A 23,831-nucleotide genomic window follows, 5' to 3' on the forward strand; every position below is an offset into this window, starting at 1 on the left:
TGGGTAGCTTATATGACATCTAGGGGTCCTCTCATTCACCCTGCAGGGACCCCAATCTCCGGTCATCTTGACGGGTCTTTCCGCTGCCTGAGACACAGATTCCTGGCCCACAGAGTAAAGAGGATCCTTGTTCAAGGCAAGAGCCAGTCAGCAGACTACAGACAGGACCCCGGGACAAAAACAACCAGGCAAGGGTTAGGCAGTAAGATACCAGTGAACAAGTTTAGTTTAGGAATTTGTGAATGAGTGTCAGGTAAGTCTAGTGTCACACTACCGATCGGTCTCTGTTCGGGGAATCCGACCCCCCAATATGGAAAGAAAAGTCCTGCAAGCAGGTGAAACTTGGTCGTGTGAATGTAGCCCTAATGTCCCTGAAATGGCCTATAATAACACGACAATATCTTGTATATTCAATGCACGTGGTTTGCTGTGAAAAAACAAGGTGATTCTACCTTACCTGTGCAGATGAAGCCAGGCAACCCTCCATAAATGACGTCGTCGTTGTCAGGTAGTATGAAGGGACAGCGGGTCTGCACCTCCAGGCAGTACTGCTTGCAGGGAATACCATTGCGACACTGTCGCTGGGTCACATTAAAATACTCTGAGCATAGCCAGGCTTTGTAGACGGCCTATGGAGGAAACAGAAAAAGAATAGAGAAAATGTAAAAAAAAATCCTAAATCTAATCAATAACCACTATAATTTATAGATCGATTTCATAGATTATACAAGGTAACAGACAATCGCTATAAACTATACATATCAATAACGCTCTTGTTGAATTCCTACACCCATAAAAACTTCTAAAATTTTTACCAAGGTTCTGAAGAGAGATGAATGAATTGATGTGACACAAATCAAATTTGGTCTGAGATTCTGCAAAATTTGAAACTATGCGGACTCTCCCCGGACGGAACACAAAAGCAGATGTGAACAGGGCACCATTTACAAAAAGCAAAGTATGAACCCTTATGCTTTGGTTAGTAATAGATTAGATTTTGCTCAGTGTAACGACTTCTGTCCCTAAATAATCGAACAACTTGCCCCTTGTCAGTCCAAGCTTGCATGTAAATACGAAGCCCGGGCATGAATTTCTTCACTACAAGTTTTCCACCTTCTTGAGGAGAGATATTTTGCATGTTGCTATGAATGCATTTAGCAGTGTTTAGCTGGAAGCCGTATATTATATATACTATCTAGTAAGAATTACAGACGTCTGAGAACGCAGCTCCTTATTCTAGTGTCTTAACAATAAAGGCAAGAAATGCCACCTAGTGGTAATGAAGGTAACTGTACAAACAGATGCAAAGCACATCACCGAGAGAGAGAGGATATTGTGGCAAAAAAGCAGTATATTTTATTTCCAGCAATGGTGCTACATAAAGCACAACAGAGCGTCGCACACATACAGATAGACATGCAGGTTTTAATAACATATTTTGTGTTTTGCTGTGTATGCAATGCTTTAACATATCAGTATAGACTCACCAAACACTAGTGTGCTTCTTTACTTTCCTAAAAATGAATCTGTATCAGTATCAGGATCTTACTTGGTCTCAAGTTCATGAGTGTATGAAAAATGATTATCGTATAGTAGTGCATATGGCTGCACAAAATATAGTGGTGAAGTTCCACACGGTACAGAAGAGGCCCTGGGGACTAGGGACGGCATGACAGTGAACGAAGGGGTTAATGCTAACGGTCAGGAGCGGGAAAGTTGGGGGTGGAGTCGGAAGTAATTTAAGGTGGGGGTGTGGCTAGCTGGGGTCAGAGCGTCATTGGGCAGTGTGTGAAGTGGGCCGCCCTCCCGCCCTTAATACGGGTTTTGTTCTGTTCCTGTTTGCCTGGAGGGGGTTGGGGTGTTAGAGGCCTAGCAGGCTGTTTGTAGGACCTCATCTGTGGTACGGGGGTTCCTAGTGGGGAAGGTTGAAGCCTGGGGTGTCTCCTAGTTAGGCTCGGGTTCCTATGGGGTCTCAGGCTTACGTTCTCTCAAATTGTTAAGGCCTGCCCAAGGTGGGGTTCTTGCGCCTGGGTAGATTTGGGGTGGTGCCTATCCCCATGGTGGGATAGGCTGGGGTGTTTTAGTACGCACTTTATAAAGGGGTTGATTTGTATGGTTTATACGATTACCATTAATGGGTGGGTAACTATACTCCGCCCAGTTTATGGCGGTGATGTGACGGTCATACTGTATTTCATACTTTGGTTATGGGTTTAATAAATCTAAAGCTATTAGAATCACCGGAGTGGCACTATGTTCCAAGCATTTCTGACCATATGTTTGTTTGGCGTTTCTCTTCGGGCACTGCCATGACCTATGACCGGATGTTGGACCCCTAATGATCTGATATTGATGACCGATCCTATGCTATTGCGTTGAGCTCCACATGCTCCAGTGTCAGGCCCTTACGTGTGCACCGCAGTCACTGCCAACAAGGCCCTGACCCTGGGCTTGGAACCTGTGTGCAAATTTAAAAGGTCAATACGCAACCAAACAGAGCGGCCTACCCCGAATATTTCTGAAAGGTCAGATGGTGAGACAATATAATAATCTATGTTCTATTTCTGTGGCCTTCTGCTCTAAAAGTAATTGTATATGAAGGCATAAAGAGCTTTTTCCCTTTGGTATGTTTCTTTAGATGTTCTTTCCTCCATTGCTTCCCATATGAAGGCATCAGACAACAGCACGGCATTAGGGGTGATTTTTAAGGGAGCCTTCACATGGAATACACGCGTAAAAATAAGAGTCCCATTGACGTCATTGATATTTTGTACAAATGTAAAAATACGCCTGTAAAATGTCATTGAAGTCAATGGGAGTCTTATTTTTACACGTGTATTTTGCTAAAATACATGCGTGTTTACTCCGTGTGAAGGCTCCCTAAGACTGTCATTTTTTATGCCAAAAACATGACTATAATTTCTTCCTAAAACAGCAGACGATCTGTATACAGAAGGTTTGTGGTATCAATGTAGCTGAGCAGTAAACTACATGCAATCCGTAGACAGGTGAGGAAGGAAACAGCCAAGTCTTTCTATTCCTGGGAACCACTTAAGGGTAAGTTCACATGGGTTTTTTTGGCAGCGGATTTTGACGCGGAATCCGCCTCAAAATCCGCTGCCAAAACTGGCTTCCATTGACTTTAATTGGGAGACGCTCGCTTCTTTTTTCCGCTAGCTAATGAATAAGCTGCAGCGTCCGCAGCGCGAGGATCCCTCCCGATTAGGCCGGCATCCCGTTGCGGCTAGCCACGCGTAATGTTCACATGCAGTAGGCAAATTCCGCCGTGTGAACATACCTTAAGGCTGAGGCCTCACGTTGCAGAAACAGCACAATTTTCAGCGCAAAAATGTTGGAAGCCAAAACCTGAACTTTATCTGTCCATAATCTCTTCCCCCCCAACTGTGGGGACTCCGTGCCCCATCCTACTGGATTTGTGCACATGGCATGCTAACCAATCTGTTATACTATAAGAAGAAGAAAACAAAGAAGTTCTGCAGCAGCAAACTTACAGTACAAGAGGTTGGGGCCGACATAACATCCCTGGTTATCTTTTTATTTAGGGATATTTCTTTGGATTTTGTGTTCTCTGCTCTCCCTACCACTCCAGTCCAGGTTTCTGTTGCTTTCTAAGGCCAGAAAATCCGATTGTACTGTGCTATTCCCTCCTCTTAGGATCCGTTCTTCAATGGATCTGTCATCTCTGTCATGACACCAGTAATACCAGGAGCCATGGTGCTAATATGAACAGAGCCTAATACTAATGATGTTCATAGCACAGAACCTCACAATGACAAATGACATCCATTAATCATGGTTACAGATAAGGGCAGAGGCCCCGGCCAGAATAGTGAGAGATCAATCTCACTATTACTTGAACGGATCCAAGCATACATACTGTATATGTCACTTGCAGAAGACCAGTAGTTCCCGATGGACCTTAATAGAGTACGTGTATTCCATGCATCTGTTATATAATCTACATCATAATGTCGTATCTGCAAGTGGGAAGCTCCATCCTCTTCTGAACTGGTTGAACCCTAAGGCCTCTGTGTCGGTAATCCGTTTAGGGGAGTCCGCATGGGGACCCCCCTGAACGGACTACCAAATGTATTTGCAAGCGGTGTGCAGTGAAAGCACAAGGACCCTATAGACTATAATGGGGTCCATGTGCTTGCTGCGAGATGTCCGCAGTGAACATGCAGACAGGAACGTACTTCACAATCTACTTTCCTGTCCACATGACTCGTGTGGAGATCTTGTGGCAAGCACACGGACCCCATTATAGTCTATGGGGTCCGTGTGCTTTATCTGCACACCGCTTGCAAATGCATTTGGGGGTCCCCATGCGGACTCCCCGAACGGATTGCCAAATGCACATGTTAACCAAGGGTAACTATAGTGGTTGTAGTAGTCTCAGCTGCAGAAGCCAAAGGACCCACAGGTCATCTTCACCATACTATGGCTGACTAAACATCTTTGATCTCCTTTCTAAGTCCATATAATGGTTGGCAGCTTGGACTGTGTAAACCTATTGACCCTGCTCTCTGGTGCCCTGGAGTGAGTCACATGAAAAAGATTTATGGTACACAGCCTTCCACTGTCAGAAAGGGGACATTTATCTTTTATGTGTATCATTTGATGTATAGAATCTAGTCAAGAAGGTATTTTGTGGGAAAGGCTGTGATATTACTTTATGGAGGGGGGGCACTGACTGGATTGGAATGACCATGTGCTTGTCTAGACCCAGTTTCAGAAGGGAAATGTAAATGCTACTAAAATGTACAGATAGGATGGGCTATGAGCCTGGGCGGTGTGCAAGTGAAAGCACATGGACTCCATAGACTATAATGGGGTCCGTGTGCTTGCCGCCAGATCTCTGCAGGGATCATGTGGGCAGGAAAGTAGCTCACAATCTACTTTCCTGTCTGCATGATTCGAGCGGGAAGCACGCGGCAAGCACATGAACCCCATTATAGTCTATGGGATCCAATTTTATCTGATAATTTCTCGTAACTTTTGCATATCTATTTGTGAAAGTTGCAGGACGGTTCAGCAACTTTGGTCAGACAGTATTTTCATTTTAATGTCCTTTTAGACTTCCATTAAAAAACAGCAGGGGAAACTCCAATTTGGCGTCGGGTTGGAAAGCAGAAGTGCAGCAAACAGCTCCAAACTGTGCGGGGACCCTTCATATATGTAATGAGCAAGGATTACAATAATAGCGGAAGAAGGCGCATTTGCCCCATTACAAGTTAATGTATCTGCAGAGAATAGAGGCGACTACCGGAGGAACAAGAGAGTGAAGGGCGTTGAGGGGGAGGAAAGGCAGAGATACTGTACAGAACAAAGTGGGTGTATGGGGGGAGAATTTGGATATGATCTGTGACAGAGAGGCCCTGAGTCATACACAATCTAGAATGAATCTTACAAACCAGAGAGGCAGCCAAAAAAACGCATTAGAAGAGCGTGGGGCCGGAAAAGCAGAAAGATTGCAGTATTGTTTAGGGATATCTGCGTACAAACACAATACAGTTACACGTCACAATGGAGCACAGCAGGGATACAGCAGGACAGGAAAATCGGGGGGAAAGTTCTGAAGAAGACCGAAAAGACCCCCGACCCCACTGAGAACAGAGGCAGATGGCAGATAGTCACATGAGTAGGCATGAGTCCTGCAGAGAGGAAAGTAGTTCATAAAATACATTCCTCTCCGCATGTTCCATGTGGACACCGCGCGGAAAACACACGGACCCCATTATAGTCTAAGGGGTCCGTGTGCTTTCATAAGCTCACCGCTTGTCAATGCATTCGGTATTCCATTCCCATGCGGCCTCTCCAAACGGAACACCGAACGCAGATGCGAACCAGGCCTAAGTGTGGTCAGGGTCAAAACCCAAAACATGTACAAAGCCAGAGGGGTTCCCAGCAGCCAGACCCCCACCACTGATATCTTATCCACATAACAGGAATATTCGCTACCAGGCTACAAGTCATATTCCATAATTCATTGACTGACGTGAAAAAATAAGTAGTATCTGATAATTCTGCATACGACTTCAATAACTGATGCCATATTACATATAAACTACCTAGATTATTCTATAAGGAACCTTTGTAAGACCTAGAAACCCATCCAGGGCTGTATAAGACGGAGCACTAGATATTTCCCAGCATGCCGCGGGAGCATTATCTACACAAAGATGTCTGACAATCATTTATCACCAATATAGCACACCAGAAAGGCCCTGGGGGGATCCTACACTTTATTTATTAAAAAATATTGTCAGGACCCCTTAATGAAATAACCGGACTCTAACGAACCCCCCGACACTTCATTACACGAGGACGTAAAGGTCACCTGACAGCAGCATAGACATCACTGACGGAGTAGCCGTGCGCTCCAGTGACGGACATCGATTCACGTATATGACAAGCCTTAATATTCACGTGTTCTCCTACAGACACAGGAACACGCCACGTGGCTCTAAATTATTGCAAAACATAAGGCGCCTGATAAAGTTGTTTCCTACATTTTGTTCATTCACCTCCGAGTCAAATTAAAGAGCAGACATTTTTTTTTTACATATGATGTCCTATTATTCTGTTATGATATCGCAACTCGTAGGTTTTCTTTTCCACCACTAGAGGGCATACCGTAATAATTGACCGCTCATCCCGCACTGAGTTTGGGGCTGTAAGAATGAAATTCGGAGACGTTTTAGATAAGACTTTATAGCTATTGTATTAGAAATAAGGATGAGCGATACATTGAGATCTAAAGCGCTGATCCGGAAAACCTATATCCTGAATCCTAATATTGACAAGTCAGGGGTATACGGATGGCCGGACACTATCCTTCGGACAACAGTGTGGATGGGGTATAAGATGTCAGTATATAGTGAGTGTACCGTATATACTCGAGTATAAGCCGAATTTTTCAGCACAGTTTTTGTGCTGAAAAAGCCCCCCTCGGCTTATACTCGAGTCAAGCAAAAAAAATAAATATATATTTTCCAGTAGCTGCTGCATTCCCCCCCCCCTCGGCTTATACTCGAGTCAATAAGTTTTCCCAGTTTTTTGCGGTAAAATTAGGGGCCTCGGCTTATACTCGGGTCGGCTTATACTCCAGTATATACCGTAATATGTCACCCTGCTTGTATGGCACCAACATATTCCAAATTTCTGTGGTGTACACTATACAAAGTCTATATGGATACTGGCTTTGGTAACATTCAAACAAAGGCCCCCAGACCTGGAAGGCAGAGCGACCTCGTGCAAGAACATTATATAGATCCCTTGCTTTCCAGTCACAGGGTACCCCTGTATATCTCTCCAACTCCCCCACCAGTCATTATGAGATATAGAAAGCATTAGCTTAGTTCCTAAGGCCTGGTTCACATCTGTGTCCGGTATTCTGTTTGGGAAGTCCAATTGGGGACCCCCCAAATGGAATATCGAACGCATTAAAAAGCATTGAGCAATGAAACGGATCCTATAGACTATAATGGGGTTGTGTGTTTTCTACGCGATGTCTGTACGAATCATGCGGAGAGAAAACTACATCAAGCCCTACTGTTCCCTCCGCATGATTCGTGCGGACTCCGCACGTAAAACACACGGACCCCATTATAGTCTAAGGAGTCTGTGTGCTTCCATTGCTCACCACTTATTAATGTGTTCCGTATTCCATTTGGGGGGTCAGACTACCGAACGCAGATGTGAACCGGGCCTTACATGCACTCTAATAGAATATTTGATACCGTGAGCAGCTCTGGGGTAGCAAAAAGCCCCATTACCTGCTGGAGAGGGGTAACTCCTGTCTAGATTGCCCTTGCAGTGAAGGAGGTTGTTGCAGGATGATTCATTGTCACATTACACATTGTGTACGTATGTGTATAAATATTGGTATTGGATCATGTGTTGTGTTATGATATGGTACAGGTCATGAGTGTTCTCGTGCTTTCTAGAAACTGCATCACGCACAACTCCTTATAGACAGAGCCTATAGGTTGCACCCTGGGAGATTTTCAAGCTCCCTTGAAAATCATGCCTGACTTTCCCACAAGCCTTTGCTGCAATGATGTGGGATTTTGCCAAGTCAGTATCCCAGCTGTGGACAGCGCTGTTTCGATCTGATTGGATCCCGTCAGCACAGCGTAGGGAGAACAGACTTGGCAGAGGTGACAAACTTCTAGTTCCCATAACCCCCCCATAGGGGAGCTAAAATGGCTTTGTAAGACTCCACACACCTGACAAGGAGTGACATTATCCCCATACCCTGAGAGAAGCTGATTCTTGCTCTCCCATGACGCTGGCCAGGTTTTCCAGGGCAGGAATTGCTCTATATTTAAGTGTCCTTTCCCACAATCTGTAGGAGTCAGCTTGGAGGATAACCTGAGAGTGGGACTGCTTGCAAACAAGGCGCAAAACTCGAAATGTGGCAAAGCTTGAAAGCTTGTTGGATAGTTGATGTAGTGGAGCAGCCTCACAACTGGAGATGCCAATTGGTTCTCCAAACTGAGGCACCTTAGGCCTGGTTCACATCTGCAGAGTTCAGTATTCTGTTTGGGGAGTCCACTTGGGGACACTCTAAACGGAATACCGAACGCATTAGAAAACGGTGAGCAATGAAAACACACGGACCCCATAGACTATAATCGGGTCTATGTGTTTTCTGCGCGGGCTCTGCACGAGTTATGTGGACAGAAAAGTACTTCAAGCAGCACTTTTCTCTCCAGACACACAGACCCCAGTATACTCTATGTTTGGAGTAAAATATCCATGTGTCCTTCATCGCTAGCGTGTTTAGTAATTGACACAGAAGGTCCAGGAAATCCAAGCCTCTCAGGTGGGTTGTCCCGGGCACAATAGATGGTGCTGATGCTCAGGAACGGCGGGGGCTGGAGGAAAAAGTCCAACTGCCAGAATTAATGGAGCTATGGAAGGATGCAAAACATTGGAATGATGGATTTGGTGAAAGGTCCCCTTTAAAAGACTACAAAATATAATGGCCAAATTGTACAAGGTACATTTTCTGCCGGACTCCGTAGAGCGTAATGCTGTACTATTATTTCTATTATGTAATGTGCTTCATAGTCAAGTGGATAATTTACGTCCAATTCACTGGGGTCTGGTTTTAGACATTGGCATTTTTTGGCACACGAACCAGTAACGTTAATCTCAAACCCTGAAACTCACAACCCTTAAAGAAACAATAAAAGCCTCCGATCTGCTTGGAAACGTAGAAGGGACAGGACCGGGAGCGTCGCGGATCTACGCTGCGATGACAATACTGATCTAGTTGTTCCCGCAGATTCTGTTTTATTTGTAATATAACAATACAAGTGTGAGATTCATGCAGATTGTGCGATATCATCGCAACGCTATCCTAGATTCTGCATTGTTTATCTCTGGAAGGGCGCCACACGATCACGGGTGTCTTACAATGTGTAATAACATTTTTTTTTTTTTCCTTCTTTGTCAGACTTTGTGACTCATTTTAGATTGAAAGTGCGTTCGTCATCCTGAAAGATTTTCTAAGGGGAAACAGACTTAAATATTTATACCGAATGACAGTATTCTCATTGATAAAGGAATAACAGGGAGTTTTCTTACAGCCGTCTCGTAAGGATGTCTTATCAGGTTACTTGGAGATAGGAAAACAGCCCTTGGTATACAAATGTTGTTAACTTATGAAGACATCCTCAGACCTCATTCAGATACACGTATTGTATCTCTATTCCAGAAGTAACGCCTACATCTCCCCTGGTTCTTCTAAACTGAACTCACATCCCCATTGTACCAATACAATTCGCAAGTCTAAGCCACTAGGCCTAAAATAGTTGTGACTTCTTGTCTCTTGGAGATGGACCATGGACGTAATGGTCTAGAACAAGGCCTACTATGGGAGAGATTCCTGGGCATGCTCTGTGACTTCTGCAGAGGAGATTGCACAGAGGGGTTAGTAAAAAAGCGGTGAATTCACCTATTGTGACTGGAGGATTCTCTGTCTTATCTACTGCGGGGAAGTTAGCTCGGTAGAAGTGGTGGTGCGGACCCAAACAGTCAGGACAGGGACACAAAATGTGCAGCAAACCGGTTTATTTAGAAAAAAAACCAGGAAAATAAATAAGCCTTGTCTTCAGACACAAAATGAGCAAAACAAACAAAAAAAATAAAATAAAATCCTGCTCGTCTGAGCAACTAACTAAACAGTAATGTTAACCTAACTATACATGTGGCTCACTACCAGACACATGAACAAAACAAGCACAGCTTTGTCTCAACGGACTCAGGGTTACAGGACAGACCCATACATCTCCTTTCGCTCCATGGATCTGCCTTGGAGTGCAGAACGTGGCCCAGTAATGAGCCAAGGACTCCTGGAGCTGAGGACTACTCAAGACCCGCACTAGATATAGGGGGAGATATAGCGAGACTCCAGCACCCTGCCTGTCACCTTCTCACACTACCTATAGATGATAGCGGTCATCATCAATGAAGTGGCTGCTGCAAAGAAATCTCATGTAGAAAACAATAAGTGTCAGCATATGATTTTGCCTGGTCACCAAGGAGTCAAAATAGCAGGAATTTTAGAAATTTTGAATAAATATTGCTAATAGCATGGAAATTTTTAAAAACCTACATAAATATTGTTTAACATCCATATGTAACACAAAACTTGATTAAGAAAATAAAAAAGGTCATGTTTTGGTGTCGCATTCCCATTCAATGTTTTTTGTTACACGAAAGTCAGTAAAAACAAATATTTAGTATTTTAGAGATGGTAACAAGTGGTAGAATAAAGCTCCAAACTGTCAAGGAACTGTGGGAGTAAACTTTGCCTAATCCACCATTTTCTGGAGGTCGTGGGCCGTGATCGTGCGGGGTCGTGGGCCAAGTTTAGAATTTTCTTCTCCACACTGGAATGCGGACAGGACTGCAGACCGCCAGCAAAACTAATAGCCAGTATTTTGCAGGAACCACGCGTCCTTCTACGACAAGCAAGACAATAGGACTATTCATGGATGGCTCAGTCATGTGACCAGTTATATGTGGTGTACAAAAGGTTCTCTAGAGAATTCCACTGACCAGGGCTGCTTTAAACATAGGTGCAACCACAGTGGGCCCTATGGTTGGAGGGGCCCCGTCAGTCGCCCCAGGTCGAGCGGGACAGTCCCACATTTGGGGTAATGTCCCGCTCTTCTGGGTGTCAGGCAGTGATTTCACCTCTATCTGTGTCCTTAGGACATAGAGGTTGAATACTATAGTGGAGCGGTTAGCTCTGTGCTCCATTATTCAGCCTTCAGCTGACGATGTCTCTGGCAGGGAGGCGCAATGAGCGCCGACCCATGGACAATACAATTGGAGTCTGCAGGTCTATGGGAACGTGGTCGAGGGGGGCAGGGGAAATTAGGTTATGGGGGGATTTGGGCGGCCAACTTTCAAAAAGTTTGCATAGGCCCTGCCACAGACCCCAAAAAACAGATCAAAATAGCTTCCTAGATATGAATAGAATATCTGGACACAATCTAAAAAGTACAAAAAATACCAGGAATAACGCTACAAATTATGTTATAAATGTTCTTTTCCAAACCATAGAATGTTATTGACAAGTTGCACCCGGATTCACAATTGCCAGTGTGATGGGTGTTACAGATTCATGGAGCAGTTTCTATCACTATAACAAACTATACGGAATTCACAAGTACAATAAAACATAAGAATGTCTCATTCCCCGTCTTCTCGTCCTTCTGCCCTGATCACTTACTGCTACTTGAGAGACAGGACGGATTATCAGCTCGCGGAGGGATCAGCTTACATACTGCCCATAGAAGTCTATGAACAAGGATAGGGAGAAACATCATAGGCGCTAAGGCCCCAGCACAGAGTCCGCGGAAAATCAGCAGAGAAAAAAATCCTGCACGGAAGACTTCAATGCAAAAAGATGCCATTATACTCAATGGGCTCGGTGAAACTTCTGTGTTAGCAGTCCAGCTCTCCAGAGAGCCAGCACTAGTGTGAACCCAGCATATAGACTTTACATATTCCAGAGCGGAGTTCAGGAAAAACTGACAATTAGATATGGAGTCTGCAGATGTAGTGAATGTACAGTCACAACGCCTTATCCAAAAATGCATCACAAATGAGGGGTACACTAAGATGACACATGTTATTATACAGCAAGGACGGCTCACGGATGATCTCCATGTTTCGTCCTTCAGTGAGAACGAGCCACATAACGGACAGGAAAAGGACATGTCCTGAGTTTCGCTCACGACCCCATAAACAGGACTGTGAAAATGCAAAGTCCCGGTATGGGGCCAAAGAAATAAATGGGTCTGTCAGTGTGCTAGCCATGAAAAACCCAGCCAGCACACCTCACTTGTGTGCATGAGGCCTAAGGGTAAGTTCACACATGGTTTTTTGGTCCGGAACCTGAGGCGGAGGTCGTTTCAGGTTCCGGACCAAAATACGGGTGGTTGCGACTGGATGCAGGTATTGCACTGGAATCCAGTCGCACACTACGCTCTGGATTAGGACCAAATGAATGGTCCTAGTCAGGAGGAGGGAGTGTCTTCAGGCAGATGTCGTGAGGCAAATCCACCTGAAAGAATGAGCATGTCGCTTCTTTTATCCGGGAGCCGGAACAAATGGCTCCCGGAAAAAAAAAACTGGCCGTCTCCTATTGATTTCAAAGGGAGCTGTCTTTTTCGTCAGGATTTTGAGGCCGTATCCACTTCAAAAACCCTGTGTGAACTCACCTTTAGGGCAGTGGTTCTTAACCAGGGTGGGTTCGATCGAACCCTAGGCCCTATGCACGGTTCATTTTGTGTACCAGTAAAAAAACATACCTATGTCTTGAATTTGGAAAAAAATCCTATTTGATTTATCACTAAAGACGGGTTCGGTGAATGTACAGGTGAAACTGGTGGGTTCGGTACCTCAAACAAGGTTTAGAACCACTGCATTACGGTAAGGACACGTCTTCAGGTTTTGTATATCAGAACAAGGAGAGAATTGAATAAAAAGGAAGCACCATCTGTCTTTATATGTTCTCACTTATAATCCACAAGTGGTTTTCCATTTCTATCTGTCTACCTAGCAAAATTTAACGTCCATTCTGTTCTGCTGTAATGGATTGGAACAATGGACATACAGTCCTATGAAAAAGTTTGGGCACCCCTATTAATCTTAATCATTTTTAGTTCTAAATATTTTGGTGTTTACAACAGCCATTTCAGTTTGATATATCTAATAACTGATGGACACAGTAATATTTCAGGATTGTAATGAGGTTTATTGTACTAACAGAAAATGTGCAATATGCATTAAACCAAAATTTGACCGGTGCAAAAATATGGGCACCTCAACAGAAAAGTGACATTAATATTTAGTACATCCTCCTTTTGCACAGATAACAGCCTCTAGTCGCTTCCTGTAGCTTTTAATCAGTTCCTGGATGAAAGTATTTTGGACCATTTCTTTCTACAAAACAATTCAAGTTCAGTTAAGTTTGATGGTCGCCGAACATGGACAGCCCGCTCTCAAATGATCTGAAAACAAAGATTGTTCAACATAGTTGTTCAGGGGAAGGATACAAAACGTTGTCTCAGAGATTTAACCTGTCAGTTTCCACTGTGAGGAACATAGTAAGGAAATGGAAGACCACAGGGACAGTTCTTGTTAAGCCCAGAAGTGGCAGGCCAAGAAAAATATCAGAAAGGCAGAGAAGAAGAATGGTGAGAACAGTCAAGGACAATCCACAGACCACCTCCAAAGAGCTGCAGCATCATCTTGCTGCAGATGGTGTCACTGTGCATCGGTCAACTATACAGCGCACTTTGCACAAATAGAAGCTGTATGGGAGAGTGATGAGAAAGAAGCCGTTTCTGCACGTACGCCACAAATAGAGTTGCCTGAGGTATGAAAAAGCACATTTGGACAAGGCAGCTTCATTTTGGAAACAAAAATTGAGTTGTTTGGTTATAAAAAAAAGGCGTTATGCATGGCGTCCAAAAAGAAACAGCATTCCAAGAAAAACACATGCTACCCACTGTAAAATTTGGTGGAGGTTCCATCATGCTTTGGGGCTGTGTGGCCAATGCCGGCACCAGGAATCTTGTTAAAGTTGAGAGTCGCATGGATTCCACTCAGTATCAGCAGATTCTTGAGAATAATGTTCAAGAATCAGTGACGAAGTTGAAGTTACGCCGGGGATGGAGATTTCAGCAAGACAATGATCCAAAACACCGCTCCAAATCCTCAGGCATTCATGCAGAGGAACAATTACAATGTTCTGGAATGGCCATCCCAGTCCCCAGACCTGAATATCATTGAACATCTGTGGGATGATTTGAAGCGGGCTGTCCATGCTCGGCGACCATCTAACTTAACTGAACTTGAATTGTTTGTCCAAAATACCTTCATCCAGGATCCAGGAACTGATTAAAAGCTACAGGAAGCGACTAGAGGCTGTTATCTTTGCAAAAGGAGGATCTACTAAATATTAATGTCACTTTTCTGTTGAGGTGCCCATACTTTTGCACCGGTCAAATTTTGGTTTAATGCATATTGCACATTTTCTGTTAGTACAATAAACCTCATTTCAATCCAGAAATATTACTGTGTCCATCAGTTATTAGATATATCAAACTGAAATGGCTGTTGCAAATACCAAAATATTTAGAACTAAAAATGATTAAGATTAATAGGGGTGCCCAAACTTTTTCATAGGACTGTACTTTTAGGCCGGGGCGGAAACTTTTCGCCACGGGAATAATCATGGCGTTTTACAGTAACTGCAAAATGGATGAGATTCTTGCAAATCCCATGCCAACTTTGCAGTAAAAACCGCTGTGCGGACACGCTGTGATTTCCAAAACTAGCGCGTTTTTGGAAATCGCATCATGTTAATTATATCTATGGAAACGCCAGTGGTTTCCCCATAGATATAATTGAAACAAACTCCACGAACTTTCTGTTTAAAGCGCTGTGGGAAGAACCGCCATGCATTGGGGCCATGGTTTTTCCCGCAGTGCTTTTTTCCGTGCGGCCTTAGCCTAAATGTTCTTTAGACCCATGTTGGTGCACATACCCATAGTGTCATAAAATCCGGAATTATCTAAAGGGGGTTTCCAGTTACTACAAGTTATCCCTTATCCACACTAGGGACAGAGATGGCCAGATAGTTGTGGTGGACACCAAAGCACCGGGGACAGGAGAGCCGGGTCCCCAGCCTTCAATGGTTGAATAAACTTGTATACATACATTTATATAGTATAGAGTTCTACAATATAACTACTGGTGCATCTCTGTTGGAAGGGCCGTACTTAACCCTTCACTGTCAGATACAAACATGATCCCGTCTTGATCACAGAAATATTTGTCATTTGGATCCTATTTTAATTAAGATTTGTTGCATATAGCATTAATGACTTTTATGTCATTAAATACAACAGAATCATTACCTCTGTCATATTACTGTCAAGGAAAGCTAATTAGTGGGTGACAGGTGTGGCATTTATACTCGGTGCCACCGCACATGGCATGCTATGAAATGTCACAAATCAGGGAAAGGTTTTACCTTGTAGCGGGACTGCAAACTCAACAAAATATATATTGGTCTCCTTTTCTTCACTGCCTACAGCGTTCACACTATTGCCTTCGGTTTTGTTATTTGTTATGCAATAATTTTTGATATGGGAACATATCGTATGGACCAGGTTTGCCTCCTTTGACCATCCAAAACGTCCTGACTTCAAGATATTCTAACTAAGGGAGATGTAAACTATTCCACAACGGGGAAGCTTTGGTAAGACTTATAAAGCTTGGGCTTTGTACGCCGGTCTTACAAAAAGGCCCCAATTAGACGCAGGTTAGGGCAGATTTATAAATCAGATGCACTCCCGTGGAATGGAGTACGCCGCCAGTTAGAATAAGTTCACACGGGGTTGTCGCTCAGGAGTTTTTTCCGGGAGCTGTTTCTTCCGGCTCCCGAAAAAAAGAGGCGAGATGCTTATTCTTCAGGCGCAGTCACCTCGCGATTCGGCCTGAAGACACTCCCTCCTCCCGACTATGCTCATTCATTGGGCCTAATCCGGAGAGGAGTGCGCGACTGGATGCCGATGCAGTGCACCGGCTTTCAGCCACAGCTACCCAATTTTTGGTCTCGTCCCGTAGCAATAAAGCACAGCGGCAGTGCATCATGGTTCGTCCGGCAACGCTTTAGACAGAAAGTTCACAGAGTTTTCCTCCATGGAATTTCTGTTTCAATTATATCTATAGCGAAACCACCAACATTTCTGTAGGTTTAATTGAAATGTTGAGATTTGGAAATTGCGTCGTGTCCACATTGTGGTTTTTACCGCAAAGTGGGAATGGGATTCACTAGAATCTCAGTCACTTTTCTATTACTGTAAAACACCATGATTTTTCCCAAATCAGTGTTTCCTTCCCATGGGGCCTACATTAGCAAAAGACAATTACTCACCGATTAATCCTCTCCAATTTCAGCACCTCCACTCTGGTCTTAGTTACTTGCAGTAGTCATGACTTGCCTTGTCTACCTAGGTGACCACTACACAGAAAGTTGAAATCATTGCCTGCCAGCCAGAAAAGCAAGACCACCCCAAATGCAGGACTGTCCCACTCTATCCAGGGCAGCTGAGGGGGCCGCCACTAGATGCACCATTGGCCTCTGGGTAAAGTGGTCCTGATGACAAAGAAATAAACTCACTCAGCCTGAGGACAGAGGCCCTGTGATACAGCGATGCCCAATTCTCACAGGGGTTTGTGCTCAACACTCACAGTAATCATTGGATCCAGTGTCCAGCCCAAAGCCCTGAAGGAATGACCAGGCCTCTCCTTATATAAAACCTTTCCCCACAATGTGACGACAAGGCGTCAAGTCATACTGTAGCTCGCGAAGACCAAAGGGACACTGCCGACTGCTCAGCCAATGGGCTCAACTAGGTGTTGCCTGTATGGAAAATCATGGTGCTGCTCTCTTTCCAAAAAGTACCTGACTAGGATGAGGTAGATGAAATGATTCCACAGCGAAGCACATTTAGACCCCATGTTGCAGAAATGCAGCGTTTTCGGCTGCTGCGGTAACAGCGAAAAAGATAATGTTGCATTTTACAGTATTTTACAGAACCAGCAAAGTAAATGAAATTCATATACTGTGGAGAAAAAAATGCATAGGAAGGATGAGGTCCCACGTTGCGAAAACACAGATTTTTTTTTTTTTTGTTGCAGATGTTGCTGTGTTTTTTTGATCTATTGCAATTCTGCATTGAGCAGCAGTATAATGGCAGTCAGTGCAGCAAGGTGTAGTAGGATTGTTCCTATTTCCCAGGCTGCAAATACCCCAAATGAACCCTGCTCTGCTTCAATACTCTGTATAAGTTCCTCCCTATCCTTTCCGTACGCTTCTAATGCTCTTTCCCTGAACTTCAATTGTGCAATATATCAGTTTTCAAGTCTTTTCTACCACTTTCCCTAGCGCTTGCTGACGTCTCTCCCTGCACTAAGTACATTGGAAAATGCCTGAATCCAAGATGGTGGAGAAGATTTATAGGAAAGTGACATCACAGGTCTGGCTGGCTGCTGATTGGCTACATGCATGGCATGGTGGGTGATCCCGCAATTCTCCTGTTTCTTTCTCCACATTGTAACATGTACAGCAGCCATTTTAGGGAAAAATGTGATTCATCACCATGAAGTGTGAGGAAATCCAGCTTCAATGCGAATTGAATAGTTCCTGAAATTCGGATCGAATTCCACTTCATCAACTTCGATTCGCTCATCTTTAATAGTAGTGATGGAAAACATACATACAGGGGAAGGTAACAGCAATGGTGCGAACCCAACCAGTCAGAGCCAATGACATGATGTCTAGTGTTTTATTTGGAAAAACTGCAAAAATAAATAAACCTTCATGTCAGGTACAGAATAAGGAAAATAAAATACAGCCTTAATTTCAGGCAGAAAGGTCAAACAAAACCCTGCTCGTCCGAGCACTAAATAAACAGTAACAAAAACTAACTATACGTGTGGCTTACTACTGGCCTCATGAATAAACAAATTAGCACAGTACAGTCTCACCAGACTCAGTATTTCAGGACAGAGCCAAGCACCTCCTCTCGCTTTCAGGATCTGCTCGGACGTGCAGGCTCTGCAGCCTTTTATGGTCCAGTAACGAGCTTAGGACTCACACCCGGGCTGAGGCCTACTCAACACCTGCCCTGGACCACACATATGTCAGGAATCTGGGGCTGATATATCGGGACTCCGGGACTATGCCTGTCACATTCTCACTATATATATATATATATATATATATTATTCTTATATCATTTGCTTACTAGAAGTATTTATTCCTTTTAGTATTTTTTCAGGAACCCTTCAATGGCAGAGCAGCCAAGTAATGGTTAAACAGCGTAACATCCATCAGTCTCTATTTGTTTACCGCTATATCTCGGCACTGACCGCCCAGCACGGATTTGGGTTTCACCTGGTAACGCAGGATCACACTGGCAATGTGGCATTCCTTGGCAACGCTATGCTGGGCACTAATTACCCTGGCAGCAGGGCGCCGCAGGAGGATGCATTGCCGGGACGCTCCTCGGGGAGCTGCAGATCGCTGACTAATGAGAGAAGGAGAGCCCAGACCAAAGCTAACAAACCTTGCTATGTTAATTAAAGGCAGCGTTAGCCAGTAATGGTCGCTATGGTAACAGTGGACCGAGTCAGACATTGCAGGGAAAAAAGATCTCCAAACTGTACCAAGAGCAGAGAATATGGGAATGATAACTTATTACATGGGTCCTGGGGTCGCACCGGTCTGTGTGGTTTTTTGGTGTTCCCCCGAAGTGATCTAGACACTAAGACACGGGGACAACCGGGATAACTCTAAGCATTTACATAGTACAGGCCCGGGCCTGTTAGGAATAGAGATGAGCAAACAGTGAAATGTTCGAGGTTCGATATTCGTTTCGAGTAGCCCCTCAATATTCAACTACTCAAATCGAATATCAAACCCTATTATAGTCTATGGGGGGAAAATGCTCGTTTCAGGGGTAGGCAACGTTCGATCAAATTATACTTACCAAGTCCACGAGTGAGGGTCGGGCTGGATCCTCCGAGAAGTCTTCTCCTTGCAGCGTCCCCGCGGCATCTTCCGGCTCTGAATTCACTCTGCCAGGCATCGGGCCTGGGCAGAGCCGACTGTGCATGCCCACACTATAAGCGGACATGCGCAGTCGGCTCTGTCCAGGCCCGATGCCTGGCAGAGTGAATTCAGAGCCGGAAGACGCCGCAGGACGCTGCACGGAGAAGACTTCTAAAGGTAGGAGAAGAACCAGCGTTGATTGGCCGACTGTATAGCATTCGGCCAATCAATGCTGGTTCTGCATCAAACTTTTACATTCGAATAGCGAGTACGAGTATTTCGAATACCGTAGTATTCAATCAAATACTACTCGCTCATCTCTAGTTAGGAAGCCATCTTCATCCCCCACCTCCCCCATACTGCCATACGTGCTGTGTGGATTCTCTTTTTGTATATGTGGGTGCTACATGTTTATATGAAAAAACACTGGATATCAGGTCTCATATTATTGAGAAGCAGAGGGATGGTATGGCGGCACAGGCCTAGGGTTTTGTAGTATGGAGCTGCATGTGCGCCTGTATAAAGAGGCTCTGCTCCACACATGAAGCCTTAGGTACAGTAAGCCGTTGTCTGTCAGGGTAAGTTCACACGGGGTTTTTTGGATCAGAACCCGAGGCAGAGGCTGCAAACCGGGTAGCTGCAACTGAAAGCTGGTGCACTGCACCGGCATCCAGCCACGCACACGGCTCCGGATAGGCCCAATGAGCGGGCCTAGTCCGGAGGGGGGAGTGTCTTCAGGCCGAGTCGCGAGCACGTTGCTTCTTTTTTCCCAGGAGCCGGAAGAAACAGCTCCCGGAAAGGAGACCTGAGCGGCTACCGTTGATTTCAATGGGAACCGTCTTTTTGGTCATGGTTTTGAGGCGAATACGGCCTCAAAACCCTGACCAAAAAACTCTGTGTGAACTTCCCCTCAGAGAGCACACCATGAGTGATATAACGCCAGTCTTACATTCCAGCGTATTGCTAAATCTGACCCAAATTGCACTCACTTATTGAGAGTCCCTGGCTTATTAATGTTTTACATGGGGAATTTTTGTTATCCATTTATGTGCAGCAGTTTCATTGAATTTACTGCCATTTATCTGCTATATTTGGGTACATTACACCGTAGATTCCACCTCAAATTCAGCTTCAAATTGACTGATTTCAAGGGGAGTCAGACATTAAACTTTTCCAATACCCATTTTTTATGTTAGTTAAAAAATAATAAGCGTCATGCCCAATCTTCAGGTGGATTCCATCTGATTACTTCCATAGAAGTGAATAGAAGGTGAAAAAATACCGCCTGTCAGTTGCGGAATTTGCAAATTCCGCGGTGGAATCCAACTTAGAATTTTTCTGTGGAATTTGGTCAAACTGAAAAATCAAGCTTTAAGTTCCTGAAGCGGAATGATAAGAACCATATTAAAGTCACAAAAATAACACTCCAACCACTGGGTCTAATGGCCTGAACTAACAACATCATAGACCCCTTGTTCAGGTCATTAGACCCCCGGTTGGGACTTGTAACTGTTATACGGTACGTGTAATAGACTTATGGCTGTGTAATTGTGGCCTTAGACTAAGGCCCCACTGGATGCTCCGCAGCAAAAAAGCGCTGCGGTAAAAACAGCTGCGGCAACACATTGCAGTTCTTCTCGCAGCGCTTTAGACAGAAAGTTTGCAGAGTTTTGCAGACTTTCTGTTACAGTCATATCTATGGGGAAACCACCAGCGTTTCCGTAGGTATAATTGACATGCTGCGATTTCCAAAACTGCGTTAGTTTTGGAAATCGTGGCGTGTCCACACCGCAGTTTTTAACTGCAAAGTGGGCACTGGATTCGCTGGATTCGCTAGAATCCCATCCGCTTTGCTCTGACAATAAAACACTGTGATTTTTCCCCCGGTGTTTCCGCCACGGGCAAGTTGCGGCATTTCTGTCCCGTGGGGTCCTGGTCTTAAAGAGGCGAGTGACATTTATCACCTATCCACAGGTTAAGTAATAAGTGTCTATAGCAGAGTTTCCTTCAGGGCATTCTTGGAAGAAAAATAAAACCTTGGGGCACTGCAACCACATCACATATACCAAAATACTGAATTTATACCAAATTTATATATTTATACAATGTGCCACAGGTGTAATGTAAGCTCCTGGGTTCTAGTATAGTATCTCTACCAGCACCCCCAACTATAATGTATAGAACTTGTCACTTCATATTGGGAAGCGACATTCATGCACCCTCATATAATAGCGCCAAGGGGAACACACTGATAGATTTCCCTAAAGCTAATAGAGCGGTGTATACTGTATGTTCTGCTTGGCTCCAGCTTAGGACAATTCACATTTCTTTCAGCCTTCTTCGCAGGGACGTAACTACCGGGGTAGCGGCTGCCACAGGGCCCGGGACATTGGGGGCCGGCGACAGCCACTACCGCTGTGTTTTTTTTTCTTAATAGGCCGTTACCGTCTGGACTTACGCTAGTCGGTAATGGGCCCTATTTACTTACCGATCCTGGCAGGTGCCGGGAACGGTAAGTGACGCCACTTTTCAGACCCCTGAGTATAATGATCAGAGGCCCGGGAGAGGTAAGGGAACATAAAAAAACACAGTTACTTACCTCTCTGCGCGCCATACAGGGATCGGGCCTAGTTGTGTGATCCTGGCAGGGGCTGGGATCGGAAAGTGACGCCATGGGCCCCACAAAAGGTATTATTATACTCGGGGGTCTTTTCAGACCCCAGAGTATAATAATTGTTCATGGGTGTTCATTATGGGGCATAATACTGTGTGCAGGGTTCACTATGGGGCATAACACTGTGTGCAGGGGCCACTATGGGACATAATACTGTGTGCAGGGGCCACTATGGGGGATAATACTGTGTGCAGGGGCCACTATGGGGCATAATACTGTGTACAGGGGCCACTATGGGGCATAATACTGTGTGCAGGGGCCACTATGGGGCATAACACTGTGTGCAGGGGCCACTATGGGGATAATACTGTGTGCAGGGGCCAGTAAGGGACATAATAGTGTGTACAGGGGCCACTATGGGGCATAACACTGTGTGCAGGGGCCACTATGGGGGATAATACTGTGTGCAGAGGCCAGTAAGGGACATAATACTGTGTGCAGGGGCCACTATGGGGCATAACACTGTGTGCAGGGGCCACTATGGGGGATAATACTGTGTGCAGGGGCCACTATGGGGCATAATACTGTGTACAGGGGCCACTATGGGGCATAATACTGTGTGCAGGGGCCACTATGGGGCATAACACTGTGTGCAGGGGCCACTATGGGGATAATACTGTGTGCAGGGGCCAGTAAGGGACATAATAGTGTGTACAGGGGCCACTATGGGGCATAACACTGTGTGCAGGGGCCACTATGGGGCATAATACTGTGTGCAGGGGCCACTATGGGACATAATACTGTGTGCAGGGGCCACTATGGGGCATAATACTGTGTACAGGGGCCACTATGGGGCATAATACTGTGTGCAGGGGCCAGTAAGGGACATAATAGTGTGTACAGGGGCCACTATGGGGCATAACACTGTGTGCAGGGGCCACTATGGGGCATAATACTGTGTGCAGGGGCCACTATGGGACATAATACTGTGTGCAGGGGCCACTATGGGGCATAATACTGTGTACAGGGGCCACTATGGGGCATAATACTGTGTGCAGGGGCCACTATGGGGCATAATACTGTGTGCAGGGGCCACTATGGGGCATAATACTGTGTACAGGGGCCACTATGGGGCATAACACTGTGTGCAGGGGCCACTATGGGGATAATACTGTGTGCAGGGGCCACTATGGGGCATAATACTGTGTACAGGGGCCACTATGGGGCATAATAGAGCACGCAGGAATGCGGTGGAGGGGGTCGGTCGGTCAAGGTCTTCGGCGTCGGTTGGGGGGGGGGGGCATGCCAAAAGTTTGTACAGGGGCCCCGCAATTCCTAGTTACGCCACTGCTTCCTCGGTATCAGCACTGAAGGATAGTAGGGTGAAGTCTATAAAGATCTTTTTACAACCCTATGTAACTATGATAGACTAAGACAATGTAGAGTACGCTACCTTACAGAGGCCTCACACAAAACATCTACGGTTTGCACGCTACATGTGTTTTATTCCAAATCCAGATTCTAAAGGATGAAAAGCACCAAGGAAATCTCTATATTTAGAACCAGAACTGGTGAAAGAAAAAACATATCCGCGCTGCAATCTGTCTGACCGCGGTTTTATCTTACAGCACATTGCAGAAAACCTGAAAAAAGCCAATGACATAGAACAGGAAGCTGGAACAAATCAACCTGTTTAACCCTTCATCCAACAGTTACCATGCTAGGGTTAGGCCGAGAGTCAGGAGCGGAAAGCTGCCGCCTGGTAACACGTATGAATGGGTTCTCTCATTAATGTGGCCCCAGTGACAGATGAATAGACTGCTAAGGAGTAAATACTTGTAGCAATAAACCTGCCACTTCCACGCTGTATATAAATGTGCTGTCTCATGGCAACTATAACACCGCAGTCTTTAAAAGCGCAAAATGGACCAATGGGAATTGTGCACTCAGCTTTCTAGGACTGTAGTAATAAGGAATCGTGGTATTAGGACACAGAGGTGTAATATGTCTGCTTGGATGGGCTTGTAATTAAAAGGGATG

At 45.0% G+C, this 23,831-nt stretch overlaps 1 protein-coding gene across 1 annotated transcript in view; it reads right to left on the reverse strand.

Annotated features, from left to right (window-relative positions):
• NALF2 (NALCN channel auxiliary factor 2) overlaps positions 1 to 23,831 on the reverse strand; it is a 114,452-nt gene that overhangs the window by 5,019 nt on the left and 85,602 nt on the right. The window contains exon 2 of the mRNA XM_075259849.1: positions 458 to 629. Within this exon, the coding sequence (XP_075115950.1) occupies positions 458 to 629 (172 nt within the window). The remainder of the gene's footprint in view (positions 1 to 457; positions 630 to 23,831) is intronic.

This window comes from Leptodactylus fuscus, chromosome 11 (assembly GCF_031893055.1).
Source record: "Leptodactylus fuscus isolate aLepFus1 chromosome 11, aLepFus1.hap2, whole genome shotgun sequence".
In the NCBI taxonomy this organism is placed as follows: domain Eukaryota; kingdom Metazoa; phylum Chordata; class Amphibia; order Anura; family Leptodactylidae; genus Leptodactylus; species Leptodactylus fuscus.